Source organism: Drosophila sulfurigaster, chromosome X, assembly GCF_023558435.1.
Source record: "Drosophila sulfurigaster albostrigata strain 15112-1811.04 chromosome X, ASM2355843v2, whole genome shotgun sequence".
Classification (NCBI taxonomy): Eukaryota; Metazoa; Arthropoda; class Insecta; order Diptera; family Drosophilidae; genus Drosophila; species Drosophila sulfurigaster.
The window spans coordinates 1,515,449-1,538,759 of NC_084885.1; the positions used below are offsets into that span (position 1 = coordinate 1,515,449).

The following is a 23,311-nucleotide window of genomic DNA, read 5'->3' on the forward strand; positions in this document are numbered from 1 at the left end:
CTCTACTCTAATCGATATAAGCTCTTTATAGTGATCTCTAATTTTGTCAACCACGCAATGAAGCTAGGAATGGAGAACTATCGATTGATCCATCGATTGATCTCCACCTCTAATGTGGATTCCACGTGATTGTGAAATTCATAGCGACGCTGCGAGCCGTTCGACTGTACGCTTGTTTATTTGTTGTGAGCAAAATGAGTGCTGTACCGAAGACGGACAAATGGATGGAGTTCTTTAGTGTTTACGGTCGACTACCTGCTCTCTGGAAGGTCACCGATGAGCGCTACAAATGCAAACGTGCAAAGAGAGAAGGATATAAAAAACTTCTAAAGAGCTACCAGAAGATCGACCGCGGTGCGAATGTGGACAATATGCGACGCAAAATAAAAGGCATACGATATTGTTTTCGTCGCGAGCTGCGTAAAGTGAAGCTCAGTGAATTATCTGGAATATCAGGAATAAAGATGACGTCTATAAACCAAAATTGTGGTATTTCCAAAAGTTGAGCTTCCTGCGCAATGATATCGCAGAGGACACAAGCGACGTGGTCTGGGAGAAGGAGGCAACTGTCGAAGAGAAGCCGATGGTTCATTTTGACCTGCACACATTCTTTTACTTGTCTAATTTTGCAGATTAAACCCATATTAATAGACAGCAACCCGATAGTAATCAATACTGCTTGTCCAGAGCCCGTAGCACCCATAGCACCCGTAGCTCCCATAGCACCCATAGCACCCGTAGCTCCCATAGCACCTCGAGAGGAGCAGCCGGAAGTAGTAGATCATCAGAAACGCGAAGAGGCCAAAATCTTTGCCGAGGGCTGGGCAGTTTCCTATTGCAAGTTGGATGCACACAATGGGCTGCTGGCCAAGAAGGCGATCGAGGAGATCTTTGTGTTGGGACAGCTCAAAAAGTTGCAGTTCGATTCTGTAAAGATGCCATAATAAACTATTTTAATACACATATTTTTAAATTACATTTATTTGTCTGTCAACTCTTCCAGATGAAACTTAATCACACAATAATAATAAGGGTTTTAAATTGTCGCAACGATCTTTTGGGGGTTGCTCCACAAATGAAGCGGGTAAAGTGCGCACTTGCAACGAGGGTCGCATAAACTGTTTGCATTTGGCTCATTGATTGAGTTTTGTTTGCAGCTTTAGTTGCTGTTGTTGTTGTTGTTGCACGCGCGCCCACAGTCAACAGACTTGGCAAACACACACACATTGCAAGAGAGCAAAAGAGAGAGAGAGATATAGAGAGTGAGTGAGAGAAGGGAAAGAGAGCGAGACAGTGTCAATAACAAAATTGCGCCAAATTTTGTTCTCCGCTTACCACGCTTTCTGTTTCTCGGTTGCAAGTGACGATAATCGATGTTTCCAGAAAACAATCGATGTTAAAAATATTTTTGGCAACATCGATAACATCGTTGTTACATGGATGTTTTTTCCATCTCTATTATGAATGCAATCAGGAAAAATATGAAAATAAACAAATCTTGAGAAAAGTTTTCTATTATTTTTCAGGTAAATATTAAGAGCTTGACATAAACGCGATTGCAATTAATTTATGTTATCGCAATAGAAATGTGCCTTCCATTTATATTAATACAATGTTGTGTTAATGTTTGTTAACTTCTCTCTCTTCATTGAGTAGATGGAAGCACAAGTGTCTGGGAAATATGCAGAGTAGAGTTGAGTAGAGTGGAGTCCAAGGCTGTGTTGGGTATCACACTTGCATCTGCTGTCACTTTGGTGCCGTCTCGTCATTCATTCATTGCAAGACTGTTCATCGCACCGCATCGCACATCAATTTTGCGCATCGTCATCTAACGTGTGGACCACCAGGCAAGTGGCAAGCGGCAGGCAGCAAGCGGCAGGCAACACCTACAACGACACCTCATAGACACAGGCAGACAGTCAGGCTAGAAGCTGTGGCAACTGTTGTGTGCAAGCGGCGACAAGCTGTTGCGGTCTCTGGGTATCAAGTGTGTAATTAATGTTTTATTAATACAAGCGACAAGCGATCGCGGTTCGAGGATGCCCAACACACACAACCAGGATGGGAGGAGGGGAGGATAGGAAGGCAACACAGCAGGCTGCAGGCTGAAGCTCAGGTAACGACAACATTCGCCTATAGAGTTCAAGATGAACAGCAGTCGAATTGCAATCGATGCAGCAACAGGAACCAGCAACGGCAGCTTCTCGACTAAGATTCATATGGACAAAGCCCATAAAATATATATATATATGTGTCCAAGGGGCAAAGAGAGAGAGAGAGAGAGATGGAGAGCGAGGACTTGGCTCAGTTTCGTGCGCTTAAATGAATTACCAGATTAATGGACAGCATAAATCACATTATCGCTTCGGCTTGTGGCCCCAAAACACACGCAGGCCGCATTTAGAAGCCGATGCCTGATGCCTGATGCTCGCTCGGTACACAGACTGTTCGCAGTCACTGTAAGGATGACGACGACGACGACGACGACGACGACGACGATGAGGCGGCCTTTGTGGGCGGCCGACAGAGCTCTTGCGGATGGCGGATGGTGGATTGTGGATTGTGGTGTCTGTGGTGCCTCGGTTAATGATGCTGCAGCATCTGGGTAGAATTTATTGAACCATTGCCTAAAAGTCGCCGAGTCTCGCAGCCGAGGCTGATTCACTCAATACCACAAAAAAAGAGAGAAAGAGAGCGAGATGCGATCGGTACAAAGACAAATCACACCTTCTGCATTTGTTGAACAAAATAAATCTCGTAATGAGTTACGATAAGACGACGATTTCGACAGCTAAACAAATCACCTGCAATTGATCTTACGTACGCAAATCGCAACGGGGCAACACAACTCGAACGCGAACTCGAACTCGAGAGGAGAGGAGAGGAGCAACAACAATTTCAACTTGTGTGCATAATGCGCTTTAAGAGGAATGCCTGCGATTTCGAATACTGGAGCAGTCACTTGAACAGTCTTCGAACCCGAAAGTATCGTTGCTTTTTTTTGCGTTGCTTTTGGTGGTGTGGACAATCAACAACCAAACATGACATTTATTGACTGCATTGCTTGAAAGTATAAATTACGAATGAGAGTGGATCCACTCGCTCGCTCTCCCTCTCGCTCTCGCTCTGGCCGGTGAGTGAGATATGGCCCCGAAAGAGTTTTGCAGCTCAGCTTCGACACCAGGCACCGCAGGACATTGGCCCACTCCAAGACCCAAGACTAGCTACGACTTCGACTTTGACTCTCGCTCTCTCTGTCTTTGAGGTCAGGACAGGTAGCGGAGGCAAAAGGGCGCGAGACCAACCACAGCGGTGGCAACTTGGATTACAGCCGAAAACGAAAAAGAAAGAGAGAGAGAGCGATACGCGTATTGTGGATTGTGATAATGATCATGACAGTCTATATAGTCGCTCGAATGCTGCCAAATGACATTTGTCTCCTCACACACACGCACACACGCAGCTAAAGCGACGACCACTTGCTGTGTTTTTATGCCTGGCAAAATCAAAACCAGTGGCTAAATTGCAATAATAAGCCACCTTTATAAATCGACCAGAGAATGACCACAACAACAACAACAACAACAACGTTGCAATGGCTCTTTTTACGCCACATATATATGCGACTATTTGTCTATTGCAAAGCTCGCGGGCGGCCTGCGGTGTGCGATGCGGGGTCCTCCGTCTGAGCTCTTCGTTTTTCTCTTTTTTTTTTTTTTGTTTGCTGCTATACCCGAGGAACGCCCTCAGTAGGTGGGCGATGCCAACAGCAGCAGTCGACTACCGATGGCCACACTCCGATCGAGCGATGCGACATGATGGACAACGGAGCGGAGTCGCGGGCAGCGAAAGGCGCCAAAAACTTAAGTTGGATAGGGCGAAAAATCCAAGCTTAACGTTTATCGTAAAAATTTAATTAAAACATTAAAATATTCTACAGAGCACAATTCAATGATTTACTTTAAATTTAATAAAAATTCGAATATATATAAATTTGCAAATTTCTCATGAGCTAAAATTAATTCCCTGGAATATTCTATAATAAAAAATGAATTTTAATCATATCAATTTGTTTTGTGAGTTCAATTTAATAAAAATTCGAATAAATACAAATTGTAAATTTCAAATTGCAAATTTCAAAATGAGCTAACATGAATTCCATGGGATATTTTATAATAAAGAATAGTTTTCGTTTATCCTTTAATTTTGAAGTTATTTCTGTAATTCGACACAGTTAACAGAAATGTGACTGATTTAAGTATTTTTAATATGTTCTGTATATGAGATTGTATTAAAAAAGTGAATTAATTTAATTCTAATCAAAATATCCATAGAGAGCAAGTACAATTTATGTCAATTCTCTAAGTTTCAGAATTATTTGTTGTAAATATGTACTATAATTAACATAGACTGTCAATTTCTCAAACTCAAATTCACAAAAAAATATAATAGATACATAAGTATAAATTATAGAAATTAAAATAACTAAATAAATGTAAATACGATTAAAATAAGCAAAATAAATATTATTTTTAATTGAAATTGAATAATTTAAAAGCAATTAAAATTATTTAAGCCTCTCTTGCTAAATGTTGTAGTACACATTGTAAAAAATAAATTGATTAAGATTAATAAAAATAAATATGTTTTTAATTTAAATAGAATAATTTAAAATGAATATATGGACTCTTGCAAACATTTTGAACCTGGCGCCCATTTACCTGAACCGCTCCTGAGTGCAGCACTAGACGTTGCGCTCGTACTATAAATTTTTGACAGTTTGAAAAAATAGCGATTCATTGTGACCCCTATTGTGTGCCGTGTGGCAGCCACTGTCTGCTGATCAGCGATCATAGAGCAGAGTCGGAGTCGGAGACTTGGAGACTGGAGAGTGTCGCGGGGTTGTGTAACACGAGCCAAACAAACGGCGCAGCGAGCACTGATATAATGGCAGCACTTCTGGTGGGCCTCAGGGCCAACGTGCAACGTGGTTGCAAGGAACGACTTTGAGCTTGAGATCGTTGTTGTTGTTCAATAGAATTGTTTGCCAAGAATTATGCTTTATTGATGATGATAATGATGTCCTTGTGGCCAGAAGAAGAAACCACACACCACACACCATATTCTCGCGTGTAAGCATGAAAAATTCTCGGAATGCGACAAAGCTTCGTGCCACACTGGTGTCTGTTGTCTGTTGCACAGTTGCTGCAGCTCTCGCTGCTTGCGGCTTGCTGCTTGCAGTGTCGCCTCGCCATTGTGTGTCGCATAATAAAAATGCCATAAGTCAATATCAGGAACCAGAATCCCCTTTCGATTCTCTCCTTCTCCAGCAGCTGTTGTTGGCTCGCGACACTTGCTTAATGAGTGCGAGTTGCGAGTTTTTGCAAAGTTGCAAGTTGCAAGGGGTCAACTTAAACTTCAACTGTAACTGCAACTGACTGCAGCAGCTGCAGAGCCGCGACGATAATGTGCCAATGCGGACACTTTACATTTTGATATCATCAATTAATGCAGACCGAGATCGAGGGGGAGTTGAAATTCGACTGATCGACGCATGAATTACGACTCTGTGTGTGTGTGTGTTGTATTTGCTCAGCAGTTAGTTTTAATTGAATGTGACATTTCAATAAATTGATAAGCCCCGCTCTCATCTCTCTCCCTCTCTTTCTCTCTTGAATCTTCCTCTGGTGTGATGATCATTAATGCCAATGGTATCTCGTGCCGAACTCCGTGCTCAAACAAACTTCCATCCAGCAGCATCTCTTCTTCTCCATCTTCCATCCGCTTTGGGTGTTAATATGATCAACGGCAGCTCATCAGCATCTCAACTTTGCTTCGCTTCGTTTTCAATTATCGTTTTTGTCTTTCTCCTCCTCCTCCACCATCTCTTTTGTTTCTCTCCGTCTGTTCTTTTTTTTTTTTCTTCGTTGTCGCTGTCAATGTGAATGGCGCTGATCATCGCTGATCGCATGGCAAAAGAGCGTGTGAATATGAATATGAATACGATTATGAGTTCGAATGCGAATGCCAGTGTGAGTGTGAGTGTGAGTGTGAGTGTTAGTGTGTGCTTCAATTGCAGACGGTCGCAACTGTTAATTGAAAGTGCTGGCGTTTTATTTTTGTCATCATTTTAATTTCCGTTACAAGTCAAGTGGATGCATGTTAAACATTTCGAATGATCATCGCTCGATCATTCGAATCGAGATGGGCATGATGATGGTGATGGACATGGAGATGGAGATGGCGAGGAGGTTGATAGGTCGATACATTTTAATACCAATTTAATTGAAGAATGCGGCACATTGAACTGCAATATCTGCGGTCTACTTTAAATGTGCAATCGAATAATTGCAATGACGATGCATCACATAATTATTTATAGTATTTGGATATATTGATTCGAATTGTACTATATGATATGAAATATAAGAATAATGTCTTTGTATAAAGATCTTTGTATCTAAAGATTAAAGACGTGAACTGGGATCGTCAAATGTCATCGAAGTTGCGTTGAGGTGTGTGTGAGGAAAATATCATCAGTGGGATGTTAAGCGCCAGCCTAGATACATTTAGTCAGTAAGTAATTAAAGGCATAGAATCTGATATGGTATTAAGGGAGCTGCTGGTAATCACTTAATAATCGATTGGCGTGAATGTTTCTTGCTGCTGTTATAATCTTCAGCTTGACCCGCAGCTTTGTTTGCTTGTTCTCGATTATTTTCCTTGTCTGCACGGTATTTTATTTACTTACTTATTAACTATCAATTTCTTTTCATTTCATTTTTGTGAGTGTTATTTGCAGTTCCTGAAATATACTTACTGTGAACCTTGAAATAGCAGTGCTTCATACAAATATATTTATTTGTATAGAATTTCCTTTTCTATCTGCATTAATTGAAAATAAGAAATGTTGGTTGTTTGACTTTTTAATCACACCATTAAATTACACAATAACAAGCCGATTAAATTGCAACTTGAAGTGTATAGTATAAACTTGTGAGTTACGTCTAAAATAGTATTACAAGTATGATTTAAGTATGTATAATATTTGGGTCTTAGCTGCTTTGGTATAATTTGAACTTTATGGCATATTTTGAATCTAATGGTATATCGAAACACCATATATTCAGTATATTTATTTTTTCGTGGTATATTTTGGATCTAATTGTATATCGATAAACCATATATGCAGTGTATTTTATTTCTTATGGTATATATTGAAACTAATAGTATATCGATACACTCTATATAGTATATTAAATATTTTATATTATTGTATATTCGTATATTAATATTGTTTATTTTAAGAATAGTATTGAAGTGTTTTGCTAATGTTGAAGATGACTAGCATATGTTATTTCTTACAGTCGAGCACACTCGATTCTGCAATTATATATAATATTATTATTATTATATTATAATTATTCAAAATACAACAACAATTCACATCGAATAAGAAGTAGTGAGTGAGTTTCACTTACTCGATGTGTTTACTAAGGCAATTGCACAACTCAAATTGCATTGCGAGAGCAATCGAGTTCGTTGCCGATGTTTTCCCCAAAAATAGTACAGAAGATCCAGAGAGAGAGAGAGAGAGATGGGAATTGGGTCCGGGTGTTTGAGTTTGGGATTGCGATCGGGTCTGAAGCAGCTGAAGCAGCTAAAGAAATGGGAACAGTGAAGCGGGGAACGGAGAACGGGCAACGATCAAGGTGGTCCAAGCTGGGTACCGGGTGCATTGCGGTCGTGTCGGCTGCAATTTTTTATGATTTTGTTCATTTTTATATGTATGTTTATTTGTTGGGTTCCCCCGCCCAGCGCCGTTCGAGTGAGTGAGTGAGGGAGATGGTAGCCATAGTATGCTAGATAGAGAGAGGGCTAGCCATCATTAACCCATTAAACTTCCGATTTGCCGACAGCGATAAACGATGCCCGACGGCGACTTCTTCAAGCAGTTCTTCTCGATCTTCTCTCTTTCTGCGTTTGTGTGTGTGTTTTTTCTTTTCGGTTTTTGTTTTTTGTGTTATTTTAATGACATATCGTAAAGATTTGTTAAAAGCCGGCGCAAAGATCTTTGAAATGCGCTACGCTTCCTGCGCGTCCATGGGCTAATTTCGTTGATGCGTGAAAATGTAACGACATGACAAAGAGTGATGGAGAGACAGACAGAGAGAGAGAGAGGAAGACAAAAACAGAGAAGAAAGGGAGACAATCGATGGTAATTGTAATTGAATTGAAGCCTCAGCCCACCCAACTGGTCAATGCGAATTGACCAAATCATTTCGCTATAAATTACTGGCCACAAAATGCACAAAATGCGAAAAGCCTCAAAATATTGAAACGTGTTCGACTTATTTTCTCCTTTCCATTTGTTTGTTTATTGTTGTTGCTGTTGTTGTTGTTGTTGGCCCACCCCAGAGTTGCTGAAGAGTTTCCTTTAACCGCAAAATAACTGAGAGAGTCAGAATGCAAACAAAGCTAATCAATTTTTTGTTATGGCCACGACTTTTGCAGCATTTTGCATCATTTTGCGGCGTTTTGCTCGCGTTTTTGATTGAAAATTGCAAATAAATTGTATAAACGTCATCTCAACTCGTAAATGCAAAATATGCAACGGTGGTCCACTCTGTCATGGTCGAGGAATCTCTTCTCAGTCGCCGTCGCAGTCGCAGTCGCGATCTCAGTCTCCTCAGTCAATCCGAGTCGAGCACAATTGAGCAATTTGTGAGAGATGACGCATAATTGTGGCACGTTCGCATTTAATGTTGCATCTAAGGTGGAGCTTACGGCATTCGAGAGTCTTGTGAAGATCACTCTTCTTCTCTTCGTCTTCTTCTTTCTGAATGTTGTTTTGGGATCAGCCTCATTTCGGAAGCCGCGTGGAAAACCGCAGAACATCGTGCCACAATATTATTATGATTATTATTATATTTACTTTACTCACTCTGTGTGTGTCTTCATCTCGACAATTGTCTTTATGATTTACTTCTCTTTCCTCTTCTCTCCACATTCTCCTCCCTCCCTTTGTGTTCCCTTATTATAAGCCATAATGATCGCTACTGGTCTTGGGTGTTGCTTGGTTCGGCTCAGCTCAAAGATCGTTACACTTTTCCTTCCTGGCTTTCTGGCTAAATGATTTGACCAGTTTATTCGTTGGTGGTCCAGATGTTTTCATTAGAAAACATTTGCACAAAAGGTGAAATGTTGTTGTTAACCATATTAATTGTTCGGGGAAAGCTTCGCAGCATAATGATCTTCAACTTTGAACTCAAAGTTTCTCTGGGCATAAAGATTAACCATTGGCAACTGTAACCATCAGGCAAGAGTAGCTAGAAAACAAAATAAAAAAGCTTACAGATGGAAACTTGAAAATGATCTTGCTGTCTTTGCTCTCTTAAACTCTTTAAAGTGTCAATTGCATTTGAAGAAAATAACTAAATTTGAATGTCAAGCTTACAAATTAAATACATATATGTATATGGAAGTTTCGTTGACTTAGAACTATTCTAATTATGAATCTTATTCTAGATTTATATGAAAGATAGAAACACGAAAATGATCTTGTTGGAGTTTAAATTGCATTCAAGAGTATAAAATTATTTTAGTAGTATAGAAGTACTTTTATGTAGAAAGAGTTCAAACAATTTTTAATTTATTCAAAATATTTGCTGTTATATTTTGTATAGATTTATTGATTTTTATACCTGCTACTACTTGAATGTACCTTTGATATATTTTAGTATTTTTTACCTCTATAGTATATTTCGGATATAGTACTTTATCATTATACCAAATATGACATTCGGTATATTTAAGTATTTATGTGGTATATTATTCGGTATATTTTAAAGAATAATAATGATTTTATTCAATATGGATAGCGGGTATCTCAAAGTGGAGCACACTCAACTGTAACTCTCGTACTTGTTTTAACTAATCCAATTATGTGCATGATAGAATCTATTGAGTTACTTTGTTGGTTTTTCTTGAAATTACATTCAGGAGTAGAAAATGGTTTAAGTCAAATATATGGAAATACTTCTTCATAATTAAGCTTTATTTCAAGAAAGTATAAAGTCTCTCCAAAGAAACGTTTACTAAATATAACTTTAAAATATTTGCTGCATTTTTTATTTCTTAAATAAAATTATTATCAAGTTTCCGAGTTCAATGCTGAATTGCTGTAGAAATAAGTTCAAGTCAAGTTGAACCCTCTTTTATATGTAGTTTACTTTGGAAACCACATTCGAAGTTGTGCATCTATAAACTGTATAACAAGTGGCCTCTATCAGCGATCTGTTGGGCAAAAAGGCGCCATTGAGGGCAAGTTTTATGTGATTTTTTACACACAAAAGTTGTTAAGCGATTTTGCGATCTGCGATCGTTCGGTTGATCGTTTGTTGTTCGTTGTTCGTTGGGCAGCAGCACCCTAAGCAAGCAAACAAAACGAACAATGGCAATGCGAAAAAGAATCAACAAAACGTGAATGAAAATTAAATTAAAATGCTTTTGAAATGCTGCAAATGGAAATGGGAAATGGAAAATGGAAAAATTGTAGCAGGGCAGGTGACGCTGTCTGACTTTGACGATGACGATGACGATCAAAATGACGATCAGAGAGTGACGATGACACAGAAGGTAGAAGGTAGAAGAACGGAGAAGGAGAAGGAGGAAGAGGGTTGAATGTTCGAAACTTGGAACTTGAAACTTGGAAGGTGGCAGCCAAAAAGGAAACCGCGTCGCATGCGAAAAACAACAACAACAACAAAACAAAAGACGTCGCCACGTTGAGCGATCATCATCATCAGCGACAACAACAACAAACGGTAGCTGAAGCGGGAATTTAGACATGAGCTCTACATATATAGAGGTCTCTAGTAGAGAGTTTGGCTGTGGAGTCAAGTGTGGTTCGGTCTTTTTGCAGAGCTTCAGTAGTTCCCTCATTTGATGTTGTCTATTGTGTGGGATCTGGGACCTTCCCCTATACAGCTCCGTCTCTGTCTCTGTCTTTGTCTCTCTCTCTCTCTCTCTCTCTCTCTCTATCTCTCTTTTTGGCCTGTAGGCATTGCGTTGATAGCTCGTATGTAACAGGAGACATGCTCTACTGAACATGAGGTTCGATTAAATGTTAATGTTGGTTAACTTTGGGGTTTTTCTTTGGCTTGTTTTTATTGTCTGTCTGTCCGTCCGTCTGTCTGTCTGTCTGTGCAGTTTTCAACGTGTGAGTGTGCATCTATTTAACTACCAAAACTTGTCTACGTTCACACATAAAAATCGCATACATATCGGTGGCAAGCGGCAGGGAGAGAGACAGAGAGAGAGAGATGGAGATGGAGAGGGAGAGGGGGGAGTTAGGAGTTGGGGTTTGCTGCTTGGTTGGTTGACGCGCTCAAACGTAATGGACGACGCTTCTAACTTGGCTCTAAGTCGCTGTCTCTGATTTTGTTGCGTAGCCCAGACACTGGGCTTGCGACTTGCTTTGACTAATGCCATCTCTCTTCAACACCCACACACACACACACACACATGCGTGTTGCTCTTGTTTTGTTTTTTTCGGCTGCGCTTGCGCTTTTGTGGACCTAACCTCAAGCCAAAGCCCGACAACTGCTCCGGACAGGTGTTTGGGAGCTCGTCTCGTTTTTGAACTCAAAGTCAAGTCATTGTTATTGTTGTTGTTGTTGTTTGTCTTTTGCACTTCACTTCACTTGAATTTTTGCATCGCTTGGATGCTTCTTCGCTTTAGCTCAGCTCAGCTCAGTCAGAGTCAGACTCGGAGTCAGGCTCAGTTCAAGTTGGTTTGCTTCGGGTTTTCTGTTTCTTTTTTCGTTATACATTTATTTTTGGAGGGGAGACCGGGTCGTAAATTTCTTTAGGCCTCGTCTAGTTGTTGTTGCTGCTGCTGCTGCTGTTGCCTATTAAAGTGCGATTTGTTTAATGATTTTCTACAACTTGACTGTATAAATTTTCCATTTGGAAATTACCTACATGCGAGACGAAACTGAGAAACTGAGACTCAGACACGGGCTTCATTCAGTTCAGTTCATTTTTCAGTTGAGCTGAGTTTTAGGAGTTTTGGAAATGCGCATGAAAATTAAGTGTTTTATTATGCAAAAATCATTCGTTGGCAACACACACACACACACAAAACCGAAACAAAAACAGCGAAAAAAAAAAAAAAAAAAACAAAAAGAAGTAAATACAGCAAAATAAATAGTATGGCCAATGCGCTGATTGCGCTTTGAGACCTCAGCGTAACCACCTCCCATTCCTCCCACCTCCCTCCGCTCTCCACCCTCCGCTTTGCACCTGCTGTAACCTTCCTGTGTAACTGCCTCTCTCCCTTCGAATATATAACCAACTGAGTTACGCCGTTTGCTTTTGTTTGAACTTTGCTGCGCTTTGAATTCCATTTGGCGGTTGCTTTAGTTAGTTAGTTAGTTAGTTGGTAATATTAGTAGCTTTAATTAATGGTTCACTTGCCCATCTCCTACCTCTCTCTCTCTCTCACTCTCTCGCTGTCGCTCTGTCTCTGTCTCTGTTGAGCAATGAACTGATTTGCATTCAGACAACTTCCAGCAGAGCCATGAGAAAACAAACGAATTGAGACAAAGAGCATTACCAATTGCTGAGAACTCTTTTCGTTTTCGTGTCTATCAAACTTTCCCCTTGGTCCAAGCGATGCCATCAAAAGCGCATTTCAGCAACTTACGAATGATTATTAGAAGCTTTCGATTGACGCACTTTGAAAGCTGTCCAAAGTGCATTCAAATAGCAGACGAACATGTATCAACTTATTGGGTATGTGTTAAGCCACCTGATCTATCAATATACTAGCTCTTCTTATTAATTAAAGCTCTATTTTTAAATGGCACACTTTTTGTTTAATTCGCTTGCATTTTTGATCAACCTTAACAGAAAGTGTTATTAAAGTACGTTAAATAGGGTTAAAAGGTAAAAAACTTGAGTATTACCATAAAAATGTATAGATGAATGGTCAATAAATACTTTAGTATTAGAATAAAAATAAAAAGATACACTTTATAAATATTGCAATTTAAAACATGTAAGAAAGCAACTGTCGAGTGTGCTCGACTGTGAGATACCCGCTGTTTTACTTTTAATATACATATGCAAAACGGTGCGGTTTTATTTTCAAAATATACCAAATTAAAATACTGGAAGAAAATAGAAAAATATAGCAAAGGTTATAATGGATACCATACCAAATTAATGTATAGCAAAAAAATACTAAATACTACTATCGAAATACCAAAGCCTATAATTGGTATGCCGATATATATACTACGATGTACATTCAACATTTTCTATAGAGTTAAAAATATACCAGATTGCAAGACCCGACAGCATCAGCCTTTATTTTATAATTTCAACAATTTTTATTTAATCGTAATTTCATCTTCAAAAAAACGCTTGCTTGTTCGATATCATCTTTGTTGACGCTGATTAAGAATACATATTATATATTCTTTATAGGGTTGAAGACGCCTTCTTCTGTAGGCTGAAAGTTATGATACCCTATGGGAATCGGGTTTAAAAAAGATTAAACGTAAATATATCAAGTGAGTTGTAATTGAAAATAAATCTTGTATCTTTTGTACATATATATTGAATATAATAAATACAAAGATTTACAAATGTATCTACTTAAAGTTCCCCGGTTTGTATAGTATTATAGAACAGTCTACTCTTCTTGAGTAGCTCTTGGGCAACTGATGGCATCAAACTTGTACTCCATTATTAAAGTAAACTTGTGTGCACTGATTTGATATCTTTTTATGGTTATGCGGGGTATGCGGAGCTGATCTCTTTGTTTGACAACAGAACAGCACTAAAGGAAAACTAATAATTTACCTAGGCAAACGAGAGGCGAACCTCTGAGCGTGAGTGTGATTGTGAGTGTGAGGGCAATCAGTCAATGCCCTAATTGAAGAGCTAATTGAGACTGGAAGACACAGGAAAACTTTGAGACTTTGTTGGCCATGTGGAGCTGTGTAGACTGCAGAGACTAAAGAGCTGAAGAGCCGAAGAGAGTTGCGCCAATTGCCGCTATTTACCACACACATTACACGATGTGAGCAAACCAAACAACGCCAATCTATAAACCCCAAAGACGACGACGACGACGATGATGACGAAGACGAAGACGACAACGATATATGGCGCTTGCCACAAGAGGTGGCAAGTGTGGCAGAAGCAGCAACAGCAGCAGCGGCAATCGGCGGGCCAACAACTAATAATTCAAATTGTAACACATGCGACGCGCGCGAGTGAGATAGCGATAGCGTGGAGTGAAGGAGATAGCAACGGGGAATACTAGCTGAGGTTCAGCTTGAGGTTTGCCACAGAAGGTGAAGCACTCAGGTGGCATAATGAAGGGGAGTAGGGAGTAGGGAGAGTAGAGTAGACCACTTCTTAGACCTTAGCCAGCGGCGTTGGCTTCGCTGGCATTGCCGTCATCATTTTTCTGCTACTGATTTATGCCCAGAGCCATAATGACTGGAAGCAATGGAGTATGCATTACATACAACTTCGACTCCAGCTCCAGCTCCAGCTGCAAGGTGATGGGGATGGGGATTGGAGACGAACTGAGAGCTTTAAGAGCCAAGAGCATAGAGCGGAGAGCGGAGAGCGGAGAACAGCGAAGAGAATGGAGAATTGGCTATACTCAGACTGTGGAGGCCCATTCATCAAGGAAGCCGTGAACGCGAACGCGAACGGCGATTCGCGTGATAGAACAATGTAAAAATTATGAACGTGTAAAATATGGGCAAAAGTTTTCTATTTTTTTCCATTTTCCATTTTCTATTTTCCTTGCTGCCGCCCATAAATATGCATGTGCGGGAGGTGGATGAGAGGAGGAGAGAGGGAAATAAAATCTATGTATAAGAAATAATTGATAAAGCGAAGCGAGCCATCGACCCATCCAATGAATTTCTTTCACTCCAGCCCCAACTAGATATAGATATAGATATAGATATAGATGTAGATATAGATATAGATATAGATATAGATATAGATATAGATATAGATATAGATATAGATATAGATATAGATATAGATATAGATATAGATATAGATATAGATATAGATATAGATATAGATATAGATATAGATATAGATATAGATATAGATATAGATATAGATATAGATATAGATATAGATATAGATATAGATATAGATATAGATATAGATATAGATATAGATATAGATATAGATATAGATATAGATATAGATATAGATATAGATATAGATATAGATATAGATATAGATATAGATATAGATATAGATATAGATATAGATATAGATATAGATATAGATATAGATATAGATATAGATATAGATATAGATATAGATATAGATATAGATATAGATATAGATATAGATATAGATATAGATATAGATATAGATATAGATATAGATATAGATATAGATATAGATATAGATATAGATATAGATATAGATATAGATATAGATATAGATATAGATATAGATATAGATATAGATATAGATATAGATATAGATATAGATATAGATATAGATATAGATATAGATATAGATATAGATATAGATATAGATATAGATATAGATATAGATATAGATATAGATATAGATATAGATATAGATATAGATATAGATATAGATATAGATATAGATATAGATATAGATGTAGATATAGATATAGATATAGATATACATATCGATATAGATATATATATAGATATAGATATAGATATAGATATAGATATAGATATAGATATAGATATAGATATAGATATAGATATAGAAATAGAAATAGATATAGACATAGATATAGAGATACAGATAGATATAGATATAGATCTAGATATAGAGGTATGTATAGAAGTATATATATCCTAACTCTCTCTTTTCTGCGCTCGCTGTCTCACACTATTCTCTTCCAGACCCAAATCCAAATCCAAGGCATATGACAAAAGAAATTCGACCAAGCGACAACCAATGGAAAGCGACTTCCGAAACGCGGCCAGAACAATGGGTCATAGATCAAGTTTTAATGACGACTCCGACAACGCAGTACCGTACAATGAACTTTCAATACAAGTTCCTAAACCGCTCCCAGAAGCAGCAGCGACAAGAACAATAACAATAACACTAACAACACTAACAACAACAACAGCAACAGGCAGCAACATTTTCACAATTTTGTTAACGTTGTTCGTTATTTTATTCTTTCTTAAAGCGTTACCCAATTTTTGATATACACATTTCCATTTTGCGTCAAATGTTCAAATCGTTCCTCACCTTGTCGCTTCTACACTCATGTCTGTGTATGTGTGTGTGTGTGTGTATGTATTTCTTTTAATAATTCCTTGTTGTTGGTGCTGTTTTTATGACAACAACACCAACAACAACAATAACAATGAAGACGGCGACGTCGACGGCGCGTCTTTTGATTGGTTCAAGTTGAGACTTTTTTTTTAACGAGCTCTGATTTTGGGTCGTTGTTGTTGTTGTTGCTGTTGCTGCTGTTTATCGCGAGCGCGATCAGCGAGTGGGGCAGAGCTATATTTTTTTTATGGCTTCTATATAATAATTCACCTATACGTTGACGCGAGGCAATTAGCTTGCCTAGTTCGCCAGATAGGTTCATAGAAAGAAGCAGCCCAAAAGTCAACTTCTTCAGTGCGTGGTCGTTGTTGTGTGTTTGTTGGACGCCGCCTCAAAATCGCAAAGAGTAGCAGACAGAGAGAGAGAGAGAAAGAGAGAGAGAGAGACCCAAATACAACCAACCCAGAGGAAAGAACAACGCGATGACACAACGTGACTGCGATGCTTGTCTTAAGATTAGAAGCAAACGCAAGAGTTGAATTCAAAGAAAGAGACAGAGACAGACAGAGAGAGAGAGCTTTGAGTCTCGTATATCATCTGGGTTTTGCGACAGTCGTCAGGATGGGATCCAAAGATGGCGCATCATCTGTGCAAATCGTAATTCGTAATTCTCTAAGGATGTCTTGTGCACAGAGATCAGAGCAGCTGATACAACTGGCCACGCTAATGAAGATCTTTTGGCCCTGGGAAAAAGTTGCAAGCGAACTAAATAGAAAAACACACAAAAACACACACGAACAGAAAAGAAAAGATGCACATCATCGTGAATATGTCGCCAACTAGACGTCGAGTCTATTCCCTCAGCTTGAGCAGCTGTTTAGTATGACTTTATTTGCTAGACAAGAAGAAATAAAAACGGGAAGAACATCATTTAAATTTGAAGGGACAATCGAACGAACAAACGAACGAACGAACGAACGATCGATCGATTGACCCTCACATAACTTCCTAATTACATGACACGACCGCAGTGGCAACCAACAGGGGCAGGGGTAGGGGCAACGCTCTGTTGCTGTGGCAGGTCAGGAACTGCAGAGAATCGCACCTGTAGCTCGCGCGCGCCTTTTACAACGTGCAGCGGGGGAAGAAGCCTCTTGTGACTTGGCGACTTTCTTGGTGGTGGCAACGGCAACGTTGGCATTTTAATTGAAATTGTTTGTGATGTCTTCGCGTTGTTGAAGTTGTTGTTTTTGTTTTTGTTTTTTTTTTGGGCATTTGTTGCGCTTGATTGATTTAGAGCGAGCCGATGAAGAGCGACCCGCACTAAATGCGACCCTAACAACCACCAGAACGTGCTACACGCAGTACACCTGCCTGCCCGCTGGCTGACTACTGAACTACTTGCGACTTGACTGAAGAGACTAGCCCAACTAGCTGAAAAGACTGTCTCACTGTCTCACTGTCGGACTGTCTGACTGAGTGACTCCCTGATCGCCTCAACTGACACTCGCGTAATGAAATTCCAAGCGACGTGCGGCTTGCGGCATGCAATGCGATCACTTTACCCCCTGCGCTTGACCCTCAGACTCAGACTCAAACTCGGAGTCAACCCCTCAAGTTCCCAGCACAGTCAGAGAAAGAGAGAGGGGGAGAGAGAGAGTTCCCCGTTGTTTGCCGATCTTGTCCGTTGATCTTTTTGGTGCATTGGCTAAGTTAATTGGTTGTAAAACAATTTTTTCGAATTAACATAAAAATGTTTCATTGGAAAAAATATTGCAGACACAATTAACATTTACATTGCACTCTGCGGTTCAGCATGTCGATATGCGGGCGCCCAGCGAGAACAGTGGAGTTCCGATAACAAAAATGTACTTATCGATATGCTTCACTTCTTGAATAATTGCAATACAAATGTGAAAAGAATGTAAAGAACTAACTAAGATTAAAATAACAGCAGCTCAATTAACTTGTTGCCTGAGAATCGCATTGTCAATCGTCATCATGATTTGCTATCGATAAGAAACTGCTGCAGAGTGGTTATCGATATGCTTCACTTCTTAAATAATTGCAATACAAATGTGAAAAGGATGTAAAGATCTTGATAAGGTTAAAACAAAAGCAGCTTTGATTAGCTCAATTAATTTGTTGCTTGTCAATCGTCATCTTGATACTCTATCGATAAAAAGCTATTGCACAGTACTTATCGATTTGCTGCATTTGGAGAATAATTTCCATACAAATATTACAAGAGTGTAAAGAGAGATAAAGCAAAAGCAGCTTCGATAAGCTCAATTAACTTGTTGCCTGTCACTCGCAATGACATTGTCAATGCTATTGTCATCGTGAATCGTGAATCGTCATCGTCATCGTCATCGAATTCGTCACATCGCTAATGTGTGAGCTGCAATGTAGCGCAACTGACAGCAACAACTAGAGGAAGAGCAAAAAAAAGCAAAAACAAAAGGCAAACAACACGAAATTCAACACCAAATAACCAACCAGCCGGACAATTGAATTGTTTTGCTTATGCGAGTGCGAGTGCGAGTGTGAGTACACTCACAATCACAATCACACTCACACCCGCACTCATTGTGGCTGCAACAGCAGCACCCGCAAGACCATTGAAGCATTGAGGCACACACACACACACACATTGACCCGAGACTGGCCAACAAAATGCAAATTGAATGAAATGCTAATGGAAATGAGTGTGAGTATGAGTGTGAGTGCGAGTGCGAGTGCGAGTATGGGTACTCGTACAGGCGCGACCCGCGCAAATAAAGACAATGAAGGCAACTTTTATTGGTTCCATTCGATGATCAGCCAAACTGAGGGCCAACACACACACACACACACACATATGTATATACGACGTTGTGGCATGCCTCTCCAACCGCTGCGTCCGGTTGCATGCAGCAGTCTCTGTCCGTCTGTCTGTCTCCGGACTTGGCTTCGCTCTGGTTGGGTTTACGCTTTTTCGGCTCTTGTGTCTCATAGCTGTCTGTTTTGCGGCGTACTTAGTGACACCATTAACAGCAGTCTCTCTCTCTCTCTCTCTCTCTCTCTCTCTTTGCCACTAAACACATTCACATCCGGCGTGCGCGCATGCGCAGATGTCGACAACGACAGCGAGGGCGAGGGCGAGGGCAAAGTTTTGGCGGAATCGGACGGGAGAGCGGACTCACGATCGTCTCTGCAACCGTTTGATTGATTCTGTTTCAATGTAGCGCCTTTCTCTTGCCGCAGCTCGCAGCTCGTAGCTCGTTTTATTGTGTTGCGCACCGCGTCGGCTTTGAATTTTTATTGCAATCGGTGTGAAATTTCACACCGCAATGCTTAAATGATTCCGGCCTCCCTTCTAGCCTTTTTTACACTTTTCTCACATCTTTGTTTCCCTTTTTTTTGGTTTTTGGCTCGCGAACGAAGCGAGCAACAAACACCCAAAAAAACAGAGGGAATTGCATAGACCACCGAAAGTTAATAGTAATAAAAATAAAAGGACTCAAAAGAGTCTCAACTACAAATATAGTTTGCACTAATTAATATATTTGTGAATATACTGACTAAAATACTTAAAATATACCAAAACGTTTTCAATGCTGATGTAAATTTTAACAGCAATATGAAACTTTTTAAAATACCTAAAAATATTGATTAAATTCAACATGAAATATACCAATATTAATATGAAACTTTTGAATGCTAATACAAATTAAAATACCTCAACATTAAGTGTTTTCTTCATAGCTCCAGGACTTGAAAGTTTCAAGTCAGTTGCATGAAAAAGTTAACAGAATAATTGATATTACAATATTCTTACAATTTACTAATTATTTAACAAAATGTTGATGAATACATTGAAATTGTTGCGAATAAAATTGAATAATTTTGTAAATATGCTCTATAGATTTTTACTAGTCTTAATCTAAAATATTTTCCTCGCACTTAAAATTCGTGTAGTTTTGGTATAAATAAATACTGTGTGTGTTTGGTATATTTGGTATAAAGAATGTATAGTTGAAAACTTGTCAACATATCAAATAACTTTTTCATAAATGCAAATTTAGATTTGCTTCGGATTTTTTAACATTGTTTAATAAAAATGCATAGTTTTGACTTTCTAATAAAAGTAATTTTTGATTCTCTTTGAATCTTTTAATTTACATTGAATCTACAAAACTGTAGAAGCAAGATTTCGAAAATGCAGCAGGCATTTGCTTTAGAGTTAAATTTCGTTAAATGTGTTACTCGTGGCTGTGACTTTTGTTTTCTTTTAATTATACATATATGGAATTCATCACATCACACTTTCAGTTACGCCAGAAATCAGATTAAAATTATTGCATGTTTCCTTAAGATTAGTTAATGCTGCTTTCCGTTTTTCCTTTTGTCTTTTGGTATCGTAGACAGTAAATCGATTGTGCAGACACAGATTGAATGACTAAATTGAATATGAACACCGAAATATGGAACTCATCGAAAATGGGCGGCACTGGCGGCGCATTGAAAGCGTTGACCAAGAATCTGGCGAATCAATTGAATCTCAATCGCACCGATATGAAGCGAGTTGTGGCCCGTGTGATATCCGAGCGACATGGACAGGGCGATGTGGGTGATTACAATGGACATATGTTCTATGTGCGGCCCGAGCGGATCGATTTGACCGAGCAGATCACACACTCGAAGGAAGCTTTCGATGAGATGATCAATCAAAAGAAAATGAAATTGAAACAGAATCAGAATCAGAATCAGAATCTGAATCTGAAGAAATCGTGCAGCAATCAATTGCCCAGCTCGCGTTCGCAGTCTCGCGTGAAGAACAAGAACAACAACAACAACAAGAAGAAGCTGAAGCAAAAGAAACCGGAGCAACGGAGTGTCAACAATCCAGCCGAGATTGTCATGGTATTATCCAAGTCGAAGTCAAAGCAGCGCCTGAGCCCCAAGCCAAAGGCAGCAGCAGCAGCAGCAGCAGCAGCCAGTTCAAAGCCGGCAGCAGCAGCTCCCACTCCGGCTCGCACTCCAGTTGCAAAGCCGAAAACAAAGCCAGAGACAAGAAGTCCTAGTCGTAGTCCTAGACGCAGACTGATGCTGGACACAACAACACAACGTCAGCAACAGCAGCAGCAGCAGCCACAGCCACAGCCACAGTCAGCAAAGGCAGGCAAAGGGCAGCGACTGAATGCAGGCAAAGTGATGCGGCAGGAGCAACCCAAGCTGAAGCCCAAGCTTAAGCCCTTGCCACAAGTGGCACCCCAAGCGCAGCCACAACCGCTGCCACTGCGCGACTCGAAGTCGCAGACAGCTGCGCAGCCAAAGCGAGTGCTGAAGAAGCGCAAGAGTCTAAAGCAGCTGCCGCAGCAGGCGAAGGGCAGAATAATGCAGAAGAAAGTGTGGCTGGAGCCGTGGCAGAATCCTAAGCGTCTGGCACCGAAACGCCTCAAGGCGGGCGGAATTGCAACAGCCAGAGGAGGGCGGGGAGCATCAGGCAGAGCAGCGCATTGCAATGTGGCCTTGGCCTGGCGTCATCCATATCAGTTTCAAGGCGGCGCTGGCGCCACACAGCGTCACAATATCGATCACGGCGTCAAGTCGAGCGCCAGATCGAGGCTGAAGCCGCGCATCAATCGAGGCAGAAATCAAATGCGAACACGAACATCGCTCAAGGAGCAGCGCTTGAAGAATCTGCGCTCTCAGCTGCAGTTGGCCAAGCAACTGGAGGCCGAGGAGGCCATCGATGATCCGGAACGCCTTGAGGCAGGCACTATTCTCGACTACGGGCTGCCGGCAACACGAACGCGAAGCAACATCTTCGTAAAGCGTGGCAAGCAACTGCGACGCTACAAGCTGAGTCCGCGCTTGGAGCAACTCGCCCGACCCGTCATCCATGGCAAACCCAATCCACAGGCCACGACAGCGACAGCGACAACGACATCGCGACATCAATTGTCAGTGCGCAAACCGAAGAAGCCGAGATCGCATCGTCGTCGTCGTCAACGGCGCGTTGTCGTCGACAGCAGCCTGGGCAGCATTGCCGGACTTAAGGGATCCTCACGCTCTGGCCTGACGCCGGCCAAGCGCCATTTGACGCTGGCCTTCATGAACAAGGACGGAGGACGCAGTCCACGACGATCGCGCAGTGCCATGTGGCGATAGAACGCACTTTGTGTTCACTCTGTTCGATCTGCATGTGCTCTTATTTCGATCAACCATCACTTGGTCTCTGAAGTTAGCAGTCGATTCCTGTACTAGAAATTCACAGGTGCTTAAATAAATTACAAAATTATATACTATATGTGCTTCTGTTTAAGATACTAAAAGTAATTGAGCCAAAACATTAGTAACATAGTAATATACACATTCATAGCTAGGAAACAAGCTACAAAAAAGATATAGAGTATGATCGACTGTGACATACCCGCTACCAAGTTTAATTAAGAGCAAAACGGTGCGGGATTATTCTTAAAACAAATTAATATACTAAAAACTATATACCGAAAGGGTTTATTTGGTATATCGGTATACTAATACATTTCAAATAAAAAGAGTGCTGTATTATTCTTAAAAGAATCCATATTGATATACTAAAAAATATGCCAAAGGATCTATTTGGTATATACCAGAATAACAATCAGATACATTTTTTATAAAAGCAAAACAATGCGGTGTCACTCTTTAGACAATCCAAATTAATATACCAAAAATAAACTAAAATATACAATAAGGGTCTATATTTTATAATATTACATTTAAAGTTGTATATTTTACATTGACAATCAGAGAAACTAAGATCCGAGAGCAGAAGACACTGTTTTTCTTAAATAACTTTTACAATTTTTATCTTATAAAAATTATAGTTCAATTGTAATTTAAATACTAGAGGTACTGTATGTGTAGAAATCGCTTCTCTCTAGCTTTAAATCTACGTTTATTATTAGTCGATTGTGGGTGTGGAAGTGGGCATGGCAAAATTCCGTATGAA

At 39.9% G+C, this 23,311-nt stretch overlaps 2 protein-coding genes across 2 annotated transcripts; both read left to right on the forward strand.

Moving 5' to 3' along the window:
* Positions 1–526: 526 nt before the first annotated feature.
* LOC133848697 (uncharacterized) lies at positions 527–968 on the forward strand. Its single transcript, XM_062284353.1, has 2 exons — positions 527–586; positions 633–968. Exons 1-2 carry the CDS (start codon positions 584–586, stop codon positions 942–944), a joined length of 315 nt encoding a protein of 104 aa, XP_062140337.1. The 5' UTR covers positions 527–583; the 3' UTR covers positions 945–968.
* A 19,594-nt stretch (positions 969–20,562) lies between these two features.
* On the forward strand, positions 20,563–22,622 carry LOC133848310 (serine/threonine-protein kinase PRP4 homolog). Its single transcript, XM_062283808.1, has one exon. It carries the CDS (start codon positions 20,782–20,784, stop codon positions 22,483–22,485), a length of 1,704 nt encoding a protein of 567 aa, XP_062139792.1. The 5' UTR covers positions 20,563–20,781; the 3' UTR covers positions 22,486–22,622.
* Positions 22,623–23,311: the final 689 nt, after the last annotated feature.

What these genes read in the sequence shown, in the direction of transcription:
- LOC133848310 (XM_062283808.1), top strand. Translation starts at nt 20,782, where the DNA reads ATGAACACCGAAATATGGAACTCATCGAAAATGGGCGGCACTGGCGGC.